Genomic DNA, 17,862 nt, shown 5'->3' on the forward strand with positions numbered 1-17,862 from the left:
TCTGTCTCCTGGCGTGATAACAACTTCCGCGTGTGTGTGTGTGTGTGTGTGTGTGCGCGCGCGCGCGCGCGCCGCGGGGAGCGCCGCTCGAAGACGAGGACGACTTCCGCGTGCCAGCACGAACGGAGCGTCGCCGGCCCGCGCCAGGTCGCCAGCGCCAGAGGAAACCCGCGCTTCCGCGGGCCGGGGGCGGGGCCGCCGCCACGCCCGAGCCGAGGCGAAGCCCCACAGGCCGCCGGGACCGCGCGCGCGCCCGCGCCCCGCCCCGGGACTACATTTCCCAGCAAGCCCCGGGCCGCCCGCGCGCCGCAGTTGACCCATTTCCCGGCCCGTCACGGGCTCGGCCGGCCCCCGCGCCCAGGCGGCTGCTCCCTGCTGACTGGGGTGTGGGCGGGGAGCGGCGGAGGGAGGAGGAGGCACTGCTGGCCGCCACCGTTGCCTCCGCTGCTGGGCGCCTGGGCAGCTCCCCGGGTTTCTGCGGCCGCCATGGACGAGCAGGCGGGTCCCGGCGTCTTTTTCGGCAACAACCACCCGGGCGCCGGCGGTGCCAAGGGGCTCGGGCCTCTGGCAGAGGCTGCCGCGGCCGGCGACGGGGCGGCTGCGGCGGGGGCGGCTCGAGCCCAGTACAGCCTCCCGGGGATCCTGCACTTCCTGCAGCACGAGTGGGCCCGCTTCGAGGTGGAGAGAGCCCAGTGGGAGGTGGAGCGGGCGGAGCTGCAGGTAAAGACCCTCCCGGCCTGGCCCTCTTCATCCCGCCTCTTCGCTCCCTTCCGCCCCGCCCCGGACCGTCGCCCCCTCCCCCAGTCCTCTCCCGTCCCTTCCCCCTTTGCTCCCGCCCATCCCACCCGGAGCCTCGTCCCCTCGCTCCCTTCACCTTTGCCTGTCGCTGTCCCCACTTCTTTCCCCGCGGTTCTCCCGCTCCTGATGTGTTGTTTACCCTCCCCGCTCCTTCTCGTCGGCTGCTTCCCACTCTTAACTCCCAGTCTCGTTTCAACTCTCTTGCCGCCCCGCACCTGAGGGCTTCCCGTGCAGTGTCCTGAAGGAGCTGACAGTAGTTTTGGGAGACGCTGAGCAAGTCATCGTCTGGGCTAGTGTGTCCCATCCGAGGTCTCTGCAAAAGGGACTGGCCGTTGGCGCCTCTCTCTGCAAGGAAGGCGACAGAAGTTGTGTCAGTGAGGCCTTGACTTTGGGCTAGAAGCTGACTTTGGGCAAAAGTGTTGTTAGAAATATCAGCCGCCTTGTCTACACGTGTATGTTTCTTCTCCCCCTGCCCCCCGCCCCCCGGCCCCGTATTGCAGATTCCTGGATTTTGAATGAGGGACTGAGATGATCAGCGAGCTGATGGTCCAGAGATGGTTCTTGTTGGAAAGCTGCAACTTCTCGAGGGTTTATTTCATGTTTAGTATTTTGTGAGATTGGGTTGTAGTTTGGAAGGAACTGAAGGGGCTTCACTGATAGGAACATTGCCTTGCATAATCTGCGAGATAAAGTAGGAGTCTATCCAGGGAGGAGCTATTGTGGGCTCTCGGGAGAATGAAAGCGAGGCTGATACTTTACAGGGCATGCTGAGTTGTAAGTAGGTTTTCAGTGGCTGTTCTTAAAACTTGCAAGGCAGCCGCCAGTTTCAGGAGGAATTGGGAAGACCATGAGGGGTTGTGTCTGTCTCTTACAAGATGATCCTGTACCCTTAGGAGATTTGAGTATGGTCTTGGTTTTTGAAACACTTGAAGGTAGAATGCTGTCCATTGTGTCACTTTTTTTTTTTTTTTTTTGGTAACATGTATTTCTTTGGTCCTGAAAAAGAAAAAGGAGGGGAGAAATCTGTCCAACACCATCGTGTGCTGGGATAGGCTACTTCGCTGGAGTGGCACTGGCTGTGCAAAGAGCCAACAGGGTTCCATTGGGTTGGGTTCTAGTGAGGGCTGTGTTTGCTGCCAGTTCTGTGACCTTGGGGAAATCTTTTAACCTCTCTGGGCTTCAGTTTCACCCCTTGTTTATTCAACACGTGTTAATTGAGAACCAGCTATATGTCTGGAGGCTCTGAGATGAACGAAACTCAGGAAGCTTCTGCCCTCACGGAGTTTCTGTTTAGTTGGAAGGCAACTGATCAGCAAATGAAACCATATAATATAATGGCCTATTGTGGGAACTGCTGAGAGGAGAAATCCATCAGGGTACAAGAATAGAGTGGTGGAGAATGCTGCTTTAGGTCGGCGCTTTAGGTGAGGCCTCTGGGAGGTGAGAGATGAGTGGTTGAATGAAGTCAGGAATGACACATAGTTTCTGTAATTCCTTGTCAGTCTATATGTCTATGGTTATGTGTTTATATGTTTTGGCTGTGTTTTCATCCCTACTGGCATGTTGCTTTAAAAGCTGGTCTGTTGGTATTTGTAAGTTTTCTCATGGTTATGGCCATGTCTCTGTGGTACCCAACACATTCGAATGTTTATGCATTTACCTTTTTCGCTGTGTATTCTATAAATGAGCTTGTGGATTTCAGGCTTCAAAGAAGTATTAAAGACTAGGTGTGACTTTCTTTAAAACAAACATTTTTCATTTTTTTTTTTTGAGAGACACAGAGACAAATCTTCCATCTGCTGGTTCACTCTCCAAGTGCCTACAATAGCCAGGGCTGGACCAGACTGAAGCCAGTATCCCAGAACTCAATCCCAGTCTTCAGCATGAGTGGCAGGCACCCAAGTACTTGAGCCAAGTACTCACAAGGTGTGTATTAGCAGGAAGTTGAATTTGAAGCAGGGGAAATGGTGTCCCAAGTAGTGACTTAACTGCATTGTGCTGCACGCCCACCCCAAAGTTAAGATTTATCTATTTATTTGAAAGTCAGAGTTACAGAGAGAAGGGGAAAGACAGAAAAAGTGATCTTCCATCCGTTGGTTCACTCCTCAGATACCTGCTGCACCCAGGGCTGGGCCAGGCCAAAGCCAAGAGCTTCATCTGGGTCTCCCATGTGGGTGGCAGGGGCCCAAACATTTGGGCCATCTTTTGCTACTTCTCCCAGTCTATTTGCAAGGAGCTGGATTGGAAGTGGAGCAACCGGGACAAGAATCAGCGCCCATATGGGATGCTGATGTCATAGGTGGTGTCTTTACCTGTCACGCCATAAAGGTGACCCCTAAAGTTTGACTTTTAATGTTACCCAGTTGTAGGAAATTATTTTTGTATGTAGATCCTTAGATTTCAGTTCCTTTTCCAATGTAGGGAATGTAAGTTACACTAATTTGAACAAAAACAAAGGAGAGAACAATGCTAACCTTCCTCTCTGTAGAAGTTTGGGGTCTTCTAACCCACCTTGTCTTCTGCTCACTCACTCCATTCATATTTAAGCTTTTCACTTTATCTGTAACTGTAGTCAGTCTTCAGTTTTTTGCCCACACATGTTACATTTAATGTAAGTTTCTCATTGGTGCACTACTTTATTTGCTTATTTATTTGAGCTAGAGATTCCTCACCACCTGGCTCATTTCTCAGATGCCTGAGGGCTGGGTGAGGGCTGAAACCTGGAATCAGGAACTCCTGTGTGGGTGTTAGGAACCCAGTACTTGAGTCTTTACTATTGCCTTCTAGGGTCTGCATGAGCAGGAAGCTGAGACCAAGAGCTGGAGCCAGGAATTGAACCCAGGCCCTCTGATGTGAGACATGTTTATCTTAACTGGCATTTTAACTGCTAGGCTAAATGCCATCCCTTGAACACTACCTTTTTTTTTTTTTTTTTTTTTTTTTTTTTACAGGCAGAGTGGACAGTGAGAGAGAGACAGAGAGAAAGGTCTTCCTTTGCTGTTGGTTCACCCTCCAATGGCGCACCGCGCTGATCCGTAGCCAGGAGCCAGGTACTTCTCCTGGTCTCCCATGGGGTGCAGGGCCCAAGTACTTGGGCCATCCTCCACTGCACTCCCTGGCCACAGCAGAGAGCTGGCCTGGAAGAGGGGCAACCAGGACAGAATCCGGCGCCCCGACCGGGACTAGAACCTGGTGTGCCGGCGCCGCAAGGTGGAGGATTAGCCTATTGAGCCGCGGCGCCGGCCCCCTGAACACTACTTTTTTAAAATAGTATCTTTCGATTTGTTCTCAAATTAGGCTTACCCAGAGAAGTTTAAAAAATGAGTTGTATATTATCTGAATAGAGTAAGTGTTATGTATTTTGGGGAAACAGGTTTTATGATAATCTGTGATCTTTGTCCCCCTTAGTGTAATTGAAAAAAATTATTCATTTCTTTAACATTGGATTGTTAAATTTGAACGTTTCTCTTCATGTCCTTGAAAACAGTAGGAAGTAAGAGTTGAGTAAATTGTGGTGAAATATGGATCAGTTGATGCTCTTTTTAATTTTTATATCTCTACTCAAGTCATTAAAACCAAAGTCAACAAAATGCCTTCAAGATTAAGTCTAACTCGTCCCTTCAGGAACCTGTCAATCCTGCTCCTTCCTAGTTGCCAGTCAGAGTTGTGAAAGGCAGTTCCAGCTCTCACAGTAGTCTGCCTTGGCCACTTTCCTCCTCCTTCAGATCTTGGGGCAAGGAAACAGCCACATTGTACCAAAAACTTCCTTGTCATTTACTATGGTACTTGAAAAAGTTTGTTGAAAATAGAATGAAATTAATTTTATTTTGTGCAAAATAATTTTGAAACGATATATATAAGGGATTTTAGAAAATGCACACTATGAAAAAATGCATGGATTTAAAAAAATTTTTGCACCAAAATAAGCTTTTTTAAAATCCCATTTCCCTTTCACTTTCTGAAGTACTCTTGTGATTTTTGGATACCCATCTAATTAATGGACTCTCTTTGTACTTTTGATAATGCTTGCCTGTCTACCCCTGTCCCCCACCTCAGATCCAGATGAGAATAGGCAATTCATAGGAAAGAAAAAGTAAGATTAGGATTATTATCGTGTTTTACATTTGTGAAAGGGATTGAAAATATTTTCTGGATGTGAGACATGTTCTAGATGACCTAAAAGAAACATGCAGTCTAGTTAGTATGATAGAACGTCCTCATGTGGAAGAATCAGAATATTTGCCATGGGAAAGAGTTAATTTTCTTAGAAAAGCATGAGAGAGAAGAGCTAGGAGTGAATGTGGAGGACAGCAGGAACTTTGTGAGGTCATGAGAACTGAAGGCTTAATGTTTGAAAATGAGTGACTTAGGGAATAGTATGTAAGTAAAAAATTGAAAGCGATCGGTCCTAGATTTTGGTGGTGTATTTGTGGAGTGAAGAAGGGTCTGATACTTACCTGGAAATGCTAGAGTTGTGTGAATAAGGGCGATAAGATCGAGTAGCTCAGGGCATGTGGTGAGGAGGCCATATACTGGCGTGTTCAGGAATTTGGGTTTTGGCATTAGTAGTTTGTGTTTTCATTCAGCAAATATTTTTCAAGTACACACCTCATGCCAGGTTTTGTTCTAGGCACTGGGGATAAAACAGTGGGGGAGAAACAGATTTTAACCTTGTGAGGTTTAAATTGGGGGGGCAGATAGACAAAGATAACTGAATAGGTAAAGTGTTGGAAGATAGTAAATGCTCTGATAGAGTAAGGGGGAATGACATGCTGGAGAGAGTGGAATGGGGAAGAAAGGCTTCACTTATAGGTGCCCTTTGAGCTCAGACCTGAAAAGGTGATATTTGAGGAAGGGAAAGAGCATTCTTGACAGGGAGCGGCTGGAGGAAGGAAGCTTACTTCCACAGTTTGAGGAAGAGCAGGGGTCAAATGTTACTGGAGTGGAGGAAGAGAGTGGAAGAAATGATGTCAGAGAAATACTGAGTCTTGTCCATTGTGAGGACTTTGGATTTTAGCCAGCAAGGCAGGTAGTCATTGGAATATTTTGACAGAGGAGTCATATCATTTTGATCTTTTTAAGATTTTTATTTACTTGAAAGGCAGAGTGATAGAGAAGGGAAAAGAGAGAAGAGAGATTTTCCATCAAATGGTTTACTTCCCAGATGCCCACGAAAACTAGGACAGGGCAAGGTTGAAGCCAGAAGCCAGTAATTCCATCTGGGTCTCCCATGCAGGATCCCAAGTGCTTGGGCCATCATCTGCTGCCTCCCAGATGCATTGGTAGGAAGCAGAATAACCAGGACAAGAATTGGCACTCCAGTATGGGATCCTGAGTGTCCCACGTGTTGGCTTAACCTGCTGTGGCACAGTGTCCTCCCTGGTATCATTTTGAAAGGGAGCCTTTAAAAGGATTCATAGTGGACTTGGAGGGAAGACAAGGGTTGAAAAAGAAGAGTAGTTAGGAGACTGTTTTAATTAATTCAGAATGGGGATGAACTAGAGAGGTAGCCATGAGATATGTGAACATATATTTTAATATTCAAAATGTAATGAATTCTGAATCCAGTTTTGAGGTATAATCAGCAAAGTGTGTTAAGAGTTAGTGAGATTTCATAAGATGGCTTATGAATATTTATTTGAAAAGCAGAGCAACAGGGAGAAGGAAAGGGAGAGAGAGAGAGAGAGAGAAAGAAAGAAAGGAAGGTATCTTCCATCTGTAGGTTTACTCCCCAAGTGGCCACAACAGCCAAATCTGGGCCAGACCAAAGGCAGGAGTCCAAAACTCCGTCCTGGTCTTTTATGTGCGTGTCAGGTACCCAAGTACTTGGGCCATAATCTGCTGCCTCTCAGGGCACTGGAATGAAGCTGATTCGGAAGTGGAGGCAGGACTCAATCCCAGGCACTCAGATACAGCATGTGGGCATCCCAAGCTACAACTTAACCTGCTGCTTCGCAATGCCCTCCTTAACTGCAGCCTTTAAATTTGCAGCAGGTGAATCCCATTGTGGTATGATTTTGTGAGCAGGTTCATGTTTTCATTGTGTGCATATCCTTGATACTTTCATAATGTTTAATTATATTTTGGAAAGTTTATATCCTATTATTTGTCATTAATTCTGTGTTTTTCAGTGTTAGCTGTTGTATTAGAATAATCTGAGAGAACCTTTAAAAATGCCCATTCTCTAGCTTTTTCCAAATAATTTAAATCAGAATCTTGGGTATTAGGATCCCTAACATTAGTGTTTTTTGAGCTTTCCAGTAGTTCTAATATGCAACAAGGTTTGCGAACCAGTGTTATAATTGATATATGTATTATGTGTATATGTGTGTGTATTTATACATAAATACATGTACACAGTTATATGTAGACATATACACAGTGTATATAAACAAAGCTTGATGATTTCAACACTTGTGGTATTCCATATATGGATAGCATTTGGAATATAATTTGTGTTATGCTTCCATTGTTCTTTCTAATGGTTGCTAGCATTTTATTTTTAGATAGTAGACTATTAATGATTTGCGTCACCTTCTGAGAGATATAATAATAATCTTTGCACTGGAATGAACTTTGGAAATAATCAGCTTCAACCTTCTTTTATAGGTAAAGTGGTTAAATGATCAAGAATGAAACAGATTCTGTACAAACTCCTTAAGTCTTCAGATATCATTACACCTTTCTTTATCATTACACCTTTCTTTTAAAGCCTTTCCAGATATATTATCTCGTTTGATCCTTGCAATTTCCTAAGTTAATCAGACTTACTTTTAATAAAAAGAAAAATGTTAGCCATACTGATACTTACCATTTTTCTTAAAGAGTTGAGAAGGCATAGCAAGTGAGTGAGAGACTGATTTATTCTCCAAGTGGCCACAACAGCCAGTTCTGGGCCAAGTCAATTTCAGGATCCTTGAACTCCATCCGGATCTCTTATGTGGGTAGCAGCACCCTAAGTACTTGGGCCATGTCCTGGTGCCTTCCGAAGCATATTAGCGAAGAGCTGGATGGGAAGGAGAGCAGTGAGGACTTGAACCACGACTCTGATAAGGGATGCTGACATCAAGGCAGGGTTGCAAGCAGCAGCTGAACTCCGGCCCCTCGTTTTTCTTTTTTTAAAATGATAGTTACAGGCATTTTACAGTGTTTTGCTGTTTCCTAGCTTGCTTAAGATTCATACTCGGCCGGCGCCGCGGCTCACTAGGCTAGTCCTCCGCCTTGTGTTGTCGGCACACCGGGTTCTAGTCCCGGTCGGGGCGCCAGATTCTGTCCCGGTTGCCCCTCTTCCAGGCCAGCTCTCTGCTGTGGCCCGGGAGTGCAGTGGAGGATGGCCCAAGTGCTTGGGAGACCAGGAGAAGCACCTGGCTCCTGCCATCGGATCAGCGCGGTGCGCCGGCTGCAGCACGCTGCCTGCGGTGGCCATTGGAGAGTGAACCAACGGCAAAAGGAAGACCTTTCTCTCTGTCTCTCCCTCTCACTGTCCACTCTGCCTGTCAAAAAAAAAAAAAAAAAAAAAGGAAAAAAAAAGGATTCATACTTAAAATCTTCTCTGTCTTTAGTATTTTGTCGTTTCACTATGATGTGTCAGTATAGGTTTGTTTTGTTTAGAACTTTGTTAGGCTCCTTGAATCTGTGGATTGGCATCTCGTTTGTTCTGCAAAATTCTCAGTTATTACCTCTTTAAATTTATTTTCTGTTACATTTTTGGGGTCTCTGTTACACGTATCTTAGGCCCTTTTTCATTTTTTGCTCTACATTTTCTTTTCTTTCTTTCTTTTTTTATTTTTTTAAGATTTATTTGTTTGAAAGGTAGAGTTAACAGACAGAGGTAGAGAGAGTGAGAGAGAGGTCTTCTGTCTGCTGATTCACTCACCAAATGGCCCAAACAACCAGAGCTGGGCGAGGCTGAAGCCAGGAGCCAGGAGCCAGGAGCTTCTTCTGGGTCTTCCACATGGGTTCAGGGGCCCAAGGACTTGGACCATCTTCTGCTTTCCAGACTCATTAGTAGAGAGCTGGATTGGAAGTGGAGCAGCTGGGACTTGAACTGTTGCCCATATGGGATGCTGGTGCTGCAGGCTGGGGATTTAACCCACTGCCCCACAGTGCTGCCCCCCACCCCTTTAAGATTTATTTATTTGAGGGGCCAGCGCTGTGGAGCAGCAGGTAAAGCCGCCACCTGCAGTGCTGGCTGTTCCACTTCCGATGCAGATCTCTGCTCTGTCCTGAGAATGCAGTAGAAGATGGCCCAAGTCCTTGGGTCCCTGCACACACATGGGAGACTTAGAAGCTCCTGGCTTTAGATTGGCCCAGTTCCAGCTGTTATGGCCATTTGGGGAGTGAACCAATGGATAGAAGACCTCTCTCTGCCTCTGCCACTCTGTAACTCTGCTTTTCAAAAAAAAAAAAATAAATCTTTAAAAAAATATTTATTTGTTTGAGAGGCAGCGTTATAGAAAGGGAGAGACAGAGAGATCTTTCACCTGCTTGTTCACTCCCCAAATGGCTGTGGTGGACCAGGATGGACCAGGTTAAAACCAGGAACCAGTAGCTTTATACAGGTCTCCCACATGGATGTCAGGGGCTCATGTACTTGGACCCTCTTCTGCTGCTTTCCCAGGCACATTAGCAGGAAGCTGGCTTGGAGGTAGATTGGCTGTGGCTTGAACTGTGCTCAAATGGATGTCAGGAGTTGTGGGCAGTGGCTTAACCTGCTGTATTACAACTCAGGCCCCTTTTGCTCTATATTTTCTGTCTGTACCTTATTCTGAATAATTTATTCTGGTTTAACTTCCAGTACATTAGTTTTCTTTTCTTTTCTTTTTTTTTTTTTAAAGATTTATTTTACTTATTTGAAAGGCACAGTATGAGAGACACACACACAGAGATAACTTCTTTTGCTGGTTGACTCCCCAAATGGCTGCAATGGTTAGGGCTGGGCCACACTGAATCCAGGAGCCAGGAGCTTCTTCTGGGTCTCCCACATGGGTTCCGGGGCCCAAGGACTTGGGCCATCTTCCACTGCTTTCCCAGGCACATTAGTAGGGAGCTGGATCAGAAGTGGAGTAGCTGGGACATGAATAGGATGCCAGTGTTGCAGGTGATAGCTTTATCCTCTGTGCTGCTATGTGGCCTCAAGTAAATTTAATTTTCTTCTCTTCAGTTGAATATATCTGTTAAAGACATCCAGTGAATTTTTAGTTTTGCTTATTGTTGAAGTTCATGTTGGTTCTTTTTCAAATTTACTGGTCTTTTTTTTTTTTTTTTGACAGGCAGAGTGGACAGTGAGAGAGAGAGACAGAGAGAAAGGTCTTCCTTTGCTGTTGGTTCACCCTCCAATGGTCGCCGCGGCTGGTGCGCTGCGGCCTGCGCACCGTGCTGATCCGATGGCAGGAGCCAGGTACTTCTCCTGGTCTCCCATGGGGTGCAGGGCCCAAGCACTTGGGCCATCCTCCACTGCACTCCCGGGCCACAGCAGAGAGCTGGCCTGGAAGAGGGGCAACCGGGACAGAATCCGGCGCCCCGACCGGGACTAGAACCCGGTGTGCCGGCGCCGCAAGGCGGAGGATTAGCCTAGTGAGCTGCGGCGCCGGCCTTTTTTTTTTTTTTTTAACATAAGTATTGTCCTGTTCTCCATAGATGTTTTTCAGAGTCATCTGTTTTTTTCGTTTGTTTTAACTTTGATTTTATTTAAGATTGAATTTATTTAATTATTTATTATTTATTTTTTTTGACAGGCAGAGTGGACAGTGAGAGAGAGAGACAGGGAGAAGGGTCTTCCTTTACTGTTGGTTCACCCTCCAATGGCTGCTTCGGCTGGTGCACTGCGCTAATCTGAAGCCAGGAGCCAGGTGCCTTTCCTGGTCTCCCATGCACGTGCAGGGCTCAAGCACTTGGGCCATCCTCCACTGCACTCCCAGGCCACAGCAGAGAGCTGGACTAGAAGAGGGGCAACCGGGACAGAATCCAGCACCCCGACTGGGACTAGAACCTGGTGTGCTGGCGCCGCAGGCGGAGGATTAGCCTATTGAGCCGCAGCACCAGCCAAGATTGAATTTATTTAAGATTGATTTTATTTATCTGAAAGATGGAGTTACAGATAGAATTGGAACCAGCCATCTGCTGGTTCACTCCCCAAATGGCCGCAACGGCACGAGCTGTACTGATCTGAATCCAGGAGCTTCTTCCGGGTCTCCCACATGGGTGTAGGGGCCCAAGCACTTAGGCCATCTTCTGTTGCTTTCCCAGGCCATAGCAGAGAGCTGGAACTCAAATCGGTGCCCATGTGGGATGCTGGCACTGCAGGCCAGGGCTTTAACCCACTGTACCACAGCGCCATCCCTCCCCCCCTTTTTTTTTCAAAAATGTATTATAACTAGTTTCCAATTATCTTCATTTAAAGAAAGCATCTTTTTAAAATATGTATTTATTTTAAAGAGTTAGAAGGAGAGAGAGAGAAATCTTCCATCTGTTGGTTCGCTCTACAAATGTCTGCAATGGTCAAGACCGGGTTGTCCCTAGCCATGAGTCAGGAGCTCCATCCAGGTCTCCCATGTGGGTGCAGGAGCTCAGGTACTTGGACCATGTTCCAACGCTTTCCTAGGTGCATTAGCAGGGAGCTGGATCAGAAGTGGAGCTGCTGGAACTCGAACCAGTGTCCATATGGGATGCTTGTGTCAGAGGACACAGCTTAACCTTCTGCTACACTGCAGCACTGGCTCCAAGGGTCATCTTCTGTTAATTAAAACTAGTACGTAGGGGCCGGCGCTGTGGTGTAATGGGCTAAGCATCCACCTGTGGCACCAGCATCCCATGTAGGTGGCGGTTCAAGTCGTGGCTGCTCCACTTCCAATCTAGCTCTCTGCTCTGGCCTAGGTAAGCAGAAGATGGTCCAAGTCCTTGGGCCCCTGTACCTGCGTGGGAGACCTGGAAGAGGCTCCTGGCTTCTGGCTTGGGATCAGGGCAGCTCTGGCCATTGTGGCCATTTGGGGAGTGAACCAGTGGATGGAAGACTTTTCTCTCTACCTCTCCTTCTCTCTGTCCGTAACTCTACCTCTCAAATAAATGAAAAAAAAAAAAAACTTAAGAAAAAATTCTAAAAAAATAAAAAAACCTAGTAAGTAGTTATAGTTGGTGTCTTTGTATTTCATGTATGTGAGGTCTTAGCTGTGTCTTAGATTCACTCATCCATTGGCTACAACAGCCAAGGCTGGGCCAGGTGGAAACTAGGAGCCCAGAACTCCATCTTGGTCTCCCACATTGGTGGCAGGGGCCCAGGTACTTGGGCCATATTCTGCTACTTTCCCTTGTGCCTTAGCAGGGAGCTGGATTGGAAGCAGAGAGGCTGAGGCTGGTACCTTTGCTCCCAGATGGGATGCCAGTGTTGCAGGTGGCAGCTTAGCTCATTACACTCAGTGCCTATTTATTTTAAATCCACTTTTCTTTGAATTACAACAGTAGAGTGAGAACTAGAATTTTTCTTCAAAATCTTGGTAACCTCAGAAGAATGTAGGGGCTGGCGCTATGGTGTAGTGGGTAAAGCCGCTGCCTGCAGTGCTGGCTTCCCATGTGGGTACCAGCTGGAGTCTTGGCTGTTCCTCTTCTTATTTGGCTCTCTGCTATGGCCTCGGAAAGCAATGGAAATCCTTGGGCCCCTGCACCCACATGGAAGACCTGGTGGAAGCTCCAGGCTCCTGGCTTCTGTTGGCCTAGCTCTGGCTGTTGTGGCCATCTGGGGAGTGAACCAGGGGATGGGAGACCTCTCTCTCTCTCTCTCTCTCTCTGCCTCTGTGTGATTCTGCCTTTCAAATAAATAAACAAATCTTAAAAAAAAAAAATGTAAACCAAAGAGAACTGATTACTATTGAGTCTTTGAGAAGTATTTGCAAGCCCAAATAATTTGGACAGATTTCCCTTGACAGATTTCCTGTTATCTGCATGATTTCAGGTGTACTTTTTGCTTTGTGAATGTTGTTAGTGGTATTCTGATTTCAGTCTCTTCTGAGATGCTCACGTGGTCTATCATGTGTAGGGGTTAAAAAAAAAAATGCCTTTGGGGCCGGCGCTGTGGCTCACTTGGCTAATCCTCCGCCTGCAGCGCCGGCATCCCATATGGGCGCTGGGTTCTAGTCCTGGTTGCTCCTCTTCCAGTCCAGCTCACTGCTGTGGCCTGGGAGGGCAGAGGAGGATGGCCCAAGTCCTTGGGTGCCTGCACCCACGTGGGAGACCAGGAAGAAGCACCTGGTTCCGTATCGGTGCAGCGCCAGCTGTAGCGGCCATTTGGGGGGTGAACCAATGGAAGGAAGACCTTTCTCTCTCTCTCTCTCTCTCTCTCTGACTCTCTCTCACTGTCTGTCAAAAAAAAAAAAAAAAAAAAAAGAAATGCCTTTGGAGTCTTTGGAGTTTCTTGCATGGTTCAATTTGACAAGCAATCAGTCTGTTGACTGTCTTAATCTGGCAGTGGAATGTGTTGGCCTTAGACTCAGATAGCTATGTAACTTCTGATTTATGATATTTCTGTGTCTAATTTTGATTTGTAAAATATTTGCTATATTATACCTACCAAATAGTGTGGTGTAAAGTTTGACAAAGGTAATTATGTAGAATGCAAGATGCATAATACATCCCTAGCTATTAAGTGGTTGCTCTTGTTGAGATTTCTGTGTAGTGGCTATTTGGGGGGGGGGGGTGAACCAACAGAAGGAAGACCTTTCTCTCTTTCTCTCTCTCTCTCTCTCTCTCTCTCTCTCTCTCTAACTCTGCCTGTCAAAAAAAGAAAAAAAAAAGGCAGAATAACAGAGAGGGGGAAATTTGTAGACAGAGACAGATAAATCTTCCATCTGTGGGTTTACTCCCTAAATGGCTGCAGTGGCCAGGGTGAGGAGCCTGGAACTTCATCTGGGCCTCACAACAAGGTGGCAGGGGCCCAAGCAGTTGGGCCATCCTTCACTGCTTTCCCATGCATATTAGCAAGAAGCTGTATTAGAAGTGGAGCAACTGGAACTCACTGGTGCTCACGTGTGATGCCACTGTCACAGTCCCACTACACCACAATGCCAGCCCCCAATATACACAATGCTTTAGATTGCATTATATCTTTAAATTGCATTTCAGGAGCCAAAATTGATTGAATTAGAGGACAGGCTAGAAATGGCAGTAGTAGATAATGATAGTTTGCAACCATCAATAACTTGAGGGGTGTGTGTGTGTGTGTGTGTGTGTATGTATGTAAATAAAATCCAGGAAACAAACTTGAGGCAACAGAGAAGTTGGAGAAGAGGGTCGGAAAGGGGATGAGACAGAAGAGAGAAACAGAGGTATAAGGAGAAGCAGAGGCAGATGGGGCAGAAGCTATACACATTAACTTATTCTTTTTTTTAATTTATTTTTTAAGAATAAAATTTTATAAGTACAACTTTAGGAATATAGTTATTCTTCCCACCATACCTGCCCTCCTACTCCCACTCCCACTCACACTCTCTTTGCTCTTCTCTTCCCTCAACAATTCCAAGTCCCATTCTTCATCAAGATTAAGTAAAGATTTCAACAATTTGCACACACACACACACACACACACACACACACACAAACCTGTTTGAACATTTACTTATTCTTAACTCCTAAAGGATATAGACAATACTTCAGAAAGGTCATCGAAAATGGAATTAAATGATCAGTTTATTTGGAAGGAAAAAATTTTGTTAAACACTTTGAAGAGTTTCTTGAATCCTTAACAGTATCATTGTTTCACTGACTTACTCTACTTGAAGAAAATTAGAAATAAATGATAAGAAGAATTTAAATTGTGACAGCTATTCAGAGCATACTTTATCATCTAAGAATTACAATTCACTAAGCTCTTTTGGGTCAGAAACAGCTACTTAGAGTAAGGGACCAATAACAGGATAGCATATGGTATAGAGAACCATGCCCTGGCCTTGGTTCCAGAACTTCTAGACCCTATACAAAGTCTTCACCAACTCAAAGTAACCAAAGACACATCATTTCATCTCTCTGGCACTCTCAGATTGAAACAAGGATGAGATTACTTAAATTCTAAGGTCCTTCGAAAGGTAAAATACCCTTAGTCTGATGAAGTAGATGGAAAATTGAGAACAGACACAGTGGAGCATTAGTAACTTTATTTTTGTATAGGGAATTATGAAATGGAATTTTTATCTTTTTTAACAAATTGTAAATTTGAAGCTTTTTCACTTGCTCTAGGAGTAGCTTTATTAAGTTCAGTATATATATTTTAAGTTTATTTCTCATATATCAAGTTTTATGTAGTGCTTTGGTTATTAGGTTGTTCTTAGCATGTTTTATGAATAATATATCCACTGTATATTTCTTATGTGGAGAGTTACTTGAGGAAATGAAATAATTTTCTTTGGCAGACATAATGCTGTTTAACCTTTGTTATGAATGTGCCTATCTGAACAAGATTATGGACTGTTAGAAAATATTGATATGTAAGAAGGAAAATTTATTGTAGATTGCTGGAAGCATTATAGCAGAAGTCAAAAGGAATAGGTGTTTTATTTTGAGAATTGAGTGGGAGGAGAAATAAGGGAGTGTGGGAGCCATGGTATTAAGGTGAACTTTGGGAATTACTGAATAAGGTTAGGATGAACAGGTATTTTGGGTGTGGTAAATGGTTCCTGAACTGCACTAAGAGATCCAAGGAAAGGACCAGCGGGAATGTTTCAGTACTGAACATAGTGTCTCCATTAGCACTCATTTACATGTGACAGAAATTGGATCCAATACTGGAGTATCTGCTTAGGAGAAATAAACAAGATATGGAATTCCACAAGGGTGATACCAATTTCACCTGATGGAAAATTACATCGCAGTCTGGCACTTGCTCTCAACATTTTTTGTTTATACTTCCTACATGAGAAGGTTAAGCAGTGAGCAAAGGAACTTAAATTATGGGCATAACCAAAACCTGCTCCTAAGGAATGTGGTTTCCAATAAAGCTGAAAGGAGGGATGGGTGGGGCCTAGGGAACTGGGTCAGCGTGTTACTGAGCTTGAAAGAGTAGAGCTGGTTGGGGAAGGAAGACATTCATGGTGCCAGTAATCTAACCCAACACTTTATCTGCTGTTTCCTCTTTCCTCTCTTCTTTACCTTCCCAAAATAGTAATAGTTCCATTTATTGAGCACTTAACCATGTGTGCTGTACATGTATAATATAATCTTTGTAAAAACTCAGTATGGTAGGTACTAATCCCTAATTCATGGGTGAGGCATTTGAGGAGAAAGGACAAACAATTTGTTAAAGGAAAAGTTTGAGTGATAAGTCTGAGCATGGTGAATAGTAGGAAAATATTGACATTTTTAATTTTCTCTTGTACTTCCGGGTCAGTGCACAGGGATAGACTGCTTTCCACCGCCTTGTCTGCCTGATCCATTTGTAATCAGCTTTCAAGATTCAGTTTACTTTTTCTGGGAAACCTGACTGACCTGCAGACCCAAAGAAGCTTCATGGTCCGGTACAGCTTGTGTATAGAAGACAGAAGTGGTGCTGTCTGGCACCATTCAGACTGGTAGTTGCTCAGTTAACTAGAAAGCATGGTTTAAATGATACCTTGAGTAATGTATTTAAGTTAAAAATACGGAAATACAGTCATTTGTCAGTGTAAGACCAAGCCTACCCATCCTTCACTTTTTTTTTATTATTTTTATTTTTGACAGGCAGAGTGGACAGTGAGAGGGAGAGACAGAGAGAAAGGTCTTCCTTTTGCCGTTGGTTCACCCTCCAATGGCTGCCGCGGTCAGTGCGCTGCGGCCGGCGCATTGCACTGATCCGAAGGCAGGAGCCAGGTGCTTCTCCTGGTCTCCCATGGGGTGCAGGGCCCAAGCACTTGGGCCATCCTCCACTGCACTCCCGGGCCATAGCAGAGAGCTGGCCTGGAAGAGGGGCAACCGGGACAGAATCCGGCGCCCCGACCGGGACTAGAACCCGGTGTGCTGGCGCCGCAAGGCAGAGGATTAGCCTAGTGAGCCGCGGCGCTGGCCCATCCTTCACTTTTTTTTTTAAGGATGCTTATTAGAATTCTGAATTGCAGTTCTTAATTAAGTTGCAATTATAATGTATTGTTTATGATTTCTGGTTTTGGTTTTTCTTGAGTAAAGCAAACTAAATCCAGAATCTTAGATTTTATGACCTTTCCCCCAGTCTTTTACAGTTTCACCCACATATAATTTGACAGAAATATTTTTAGTTTTATTGTCTTTCAAAAGCATTCTTTGTTTTGTATGTATATTTTATTGGCTTATGTAATATTCAGTTGAGTTATCTAATTAAAGTAACACATGCAACTGGCACAAACAGGTTTGGGATGAAACCTAGTTGACTCCTGGTGAGCTTACACAACTCTACTGTGGAAACTGAAATGTATAGATTCACAGCCTACTAGCTGTGCATATTTACCATGCAGTGGGCTTTGGACAGAATTTTACAAAGGGACTAGAGACTCTGAGTTAATCCATAGGGTTGGTTAAAATGGGATTAGTAGTGAAAACTTACGTATCTTTCTCAAGCTACCTATGCCATACTTTGTGTATTTGTACCCTCACTATACTGAGTCACTTCAGGGTGTTTTAATTTCTCTAAGGTCCAGTAGAGTTACTAGAATTTAGTAATTGCTTAATAAAGGGTTATTCAATGAATGAATCATATATTAGTTTACATTGTTACTGTGTATGTATTGAAAAATATGTGTCTGTATATGTATATTCTGTCTCCAAGCAAGATTATGTCCTTAAGGACAAGTTCTGTTTCTCACACATCTTTGACATTTATGTTTGTCATAAATGTAATGAATGTATAATATATGTTGGTGTTAGTAGAGCAGTGTGTCATTTGCTGCTAGCTGGTTCCACCAAATGTCTTCCACTGGAAGAGCCTTTTGGAGCAACTAGTGTCTGCATTCTATTGTGCAGAGCATTGCCTGGACCCTGCCAAGACGTATGTATTTATTTGAGAGACGAGAGAGAAAGAGATAGTGTGTGATCAAGTGCTCATGAGTGCTCTTGGCCACTGGTTCACTCCCCCAA

General features: G+C 44.9%; 1 protein-coding gene across 2 annotated transcripts in view; it reads left to right on the plus strand.

Moving 5' to 3' along the window:
• Positions 1-408: 408 nt before the first annotated feature.
• The window catches only part of STRN (striatin), a 131,805-nt gene continuing 114,351 nt past the window's right edge, over positions 409-17,862 (plus strand). Inside the window, exon 1 of one of the 2 annotated variants that reach the window (XM_051842991.2) lies at positions 409-720. In XM_051842991.2, coding sequence (XP_051698951.1) covers positions 487-720 — 234 coding nt within the window. In that variant the 5' untranslated portion in view covers positions 409-486. The remainder of the gene's footprint in view (positions 721-17,862) is intronic. The other variant, XM_070069253.1, reaches the window with a different exon arrangement.

The sequence above is a fragment of the Oryctolagus cuniculus genome, chromosome 2 (genome assembly GCF_964237555.1).
Source record: "Oryctolagus cuniculus chromosome 2, mOryCun1.1, whole genome shotgun sequence".
Lineage (NCBI taxonomy): Eukaryota > Metazoa > Chordata > Mammalia > Lagomorpha > Leporidae > Oryctolagus > Oryctolagus cuniculus.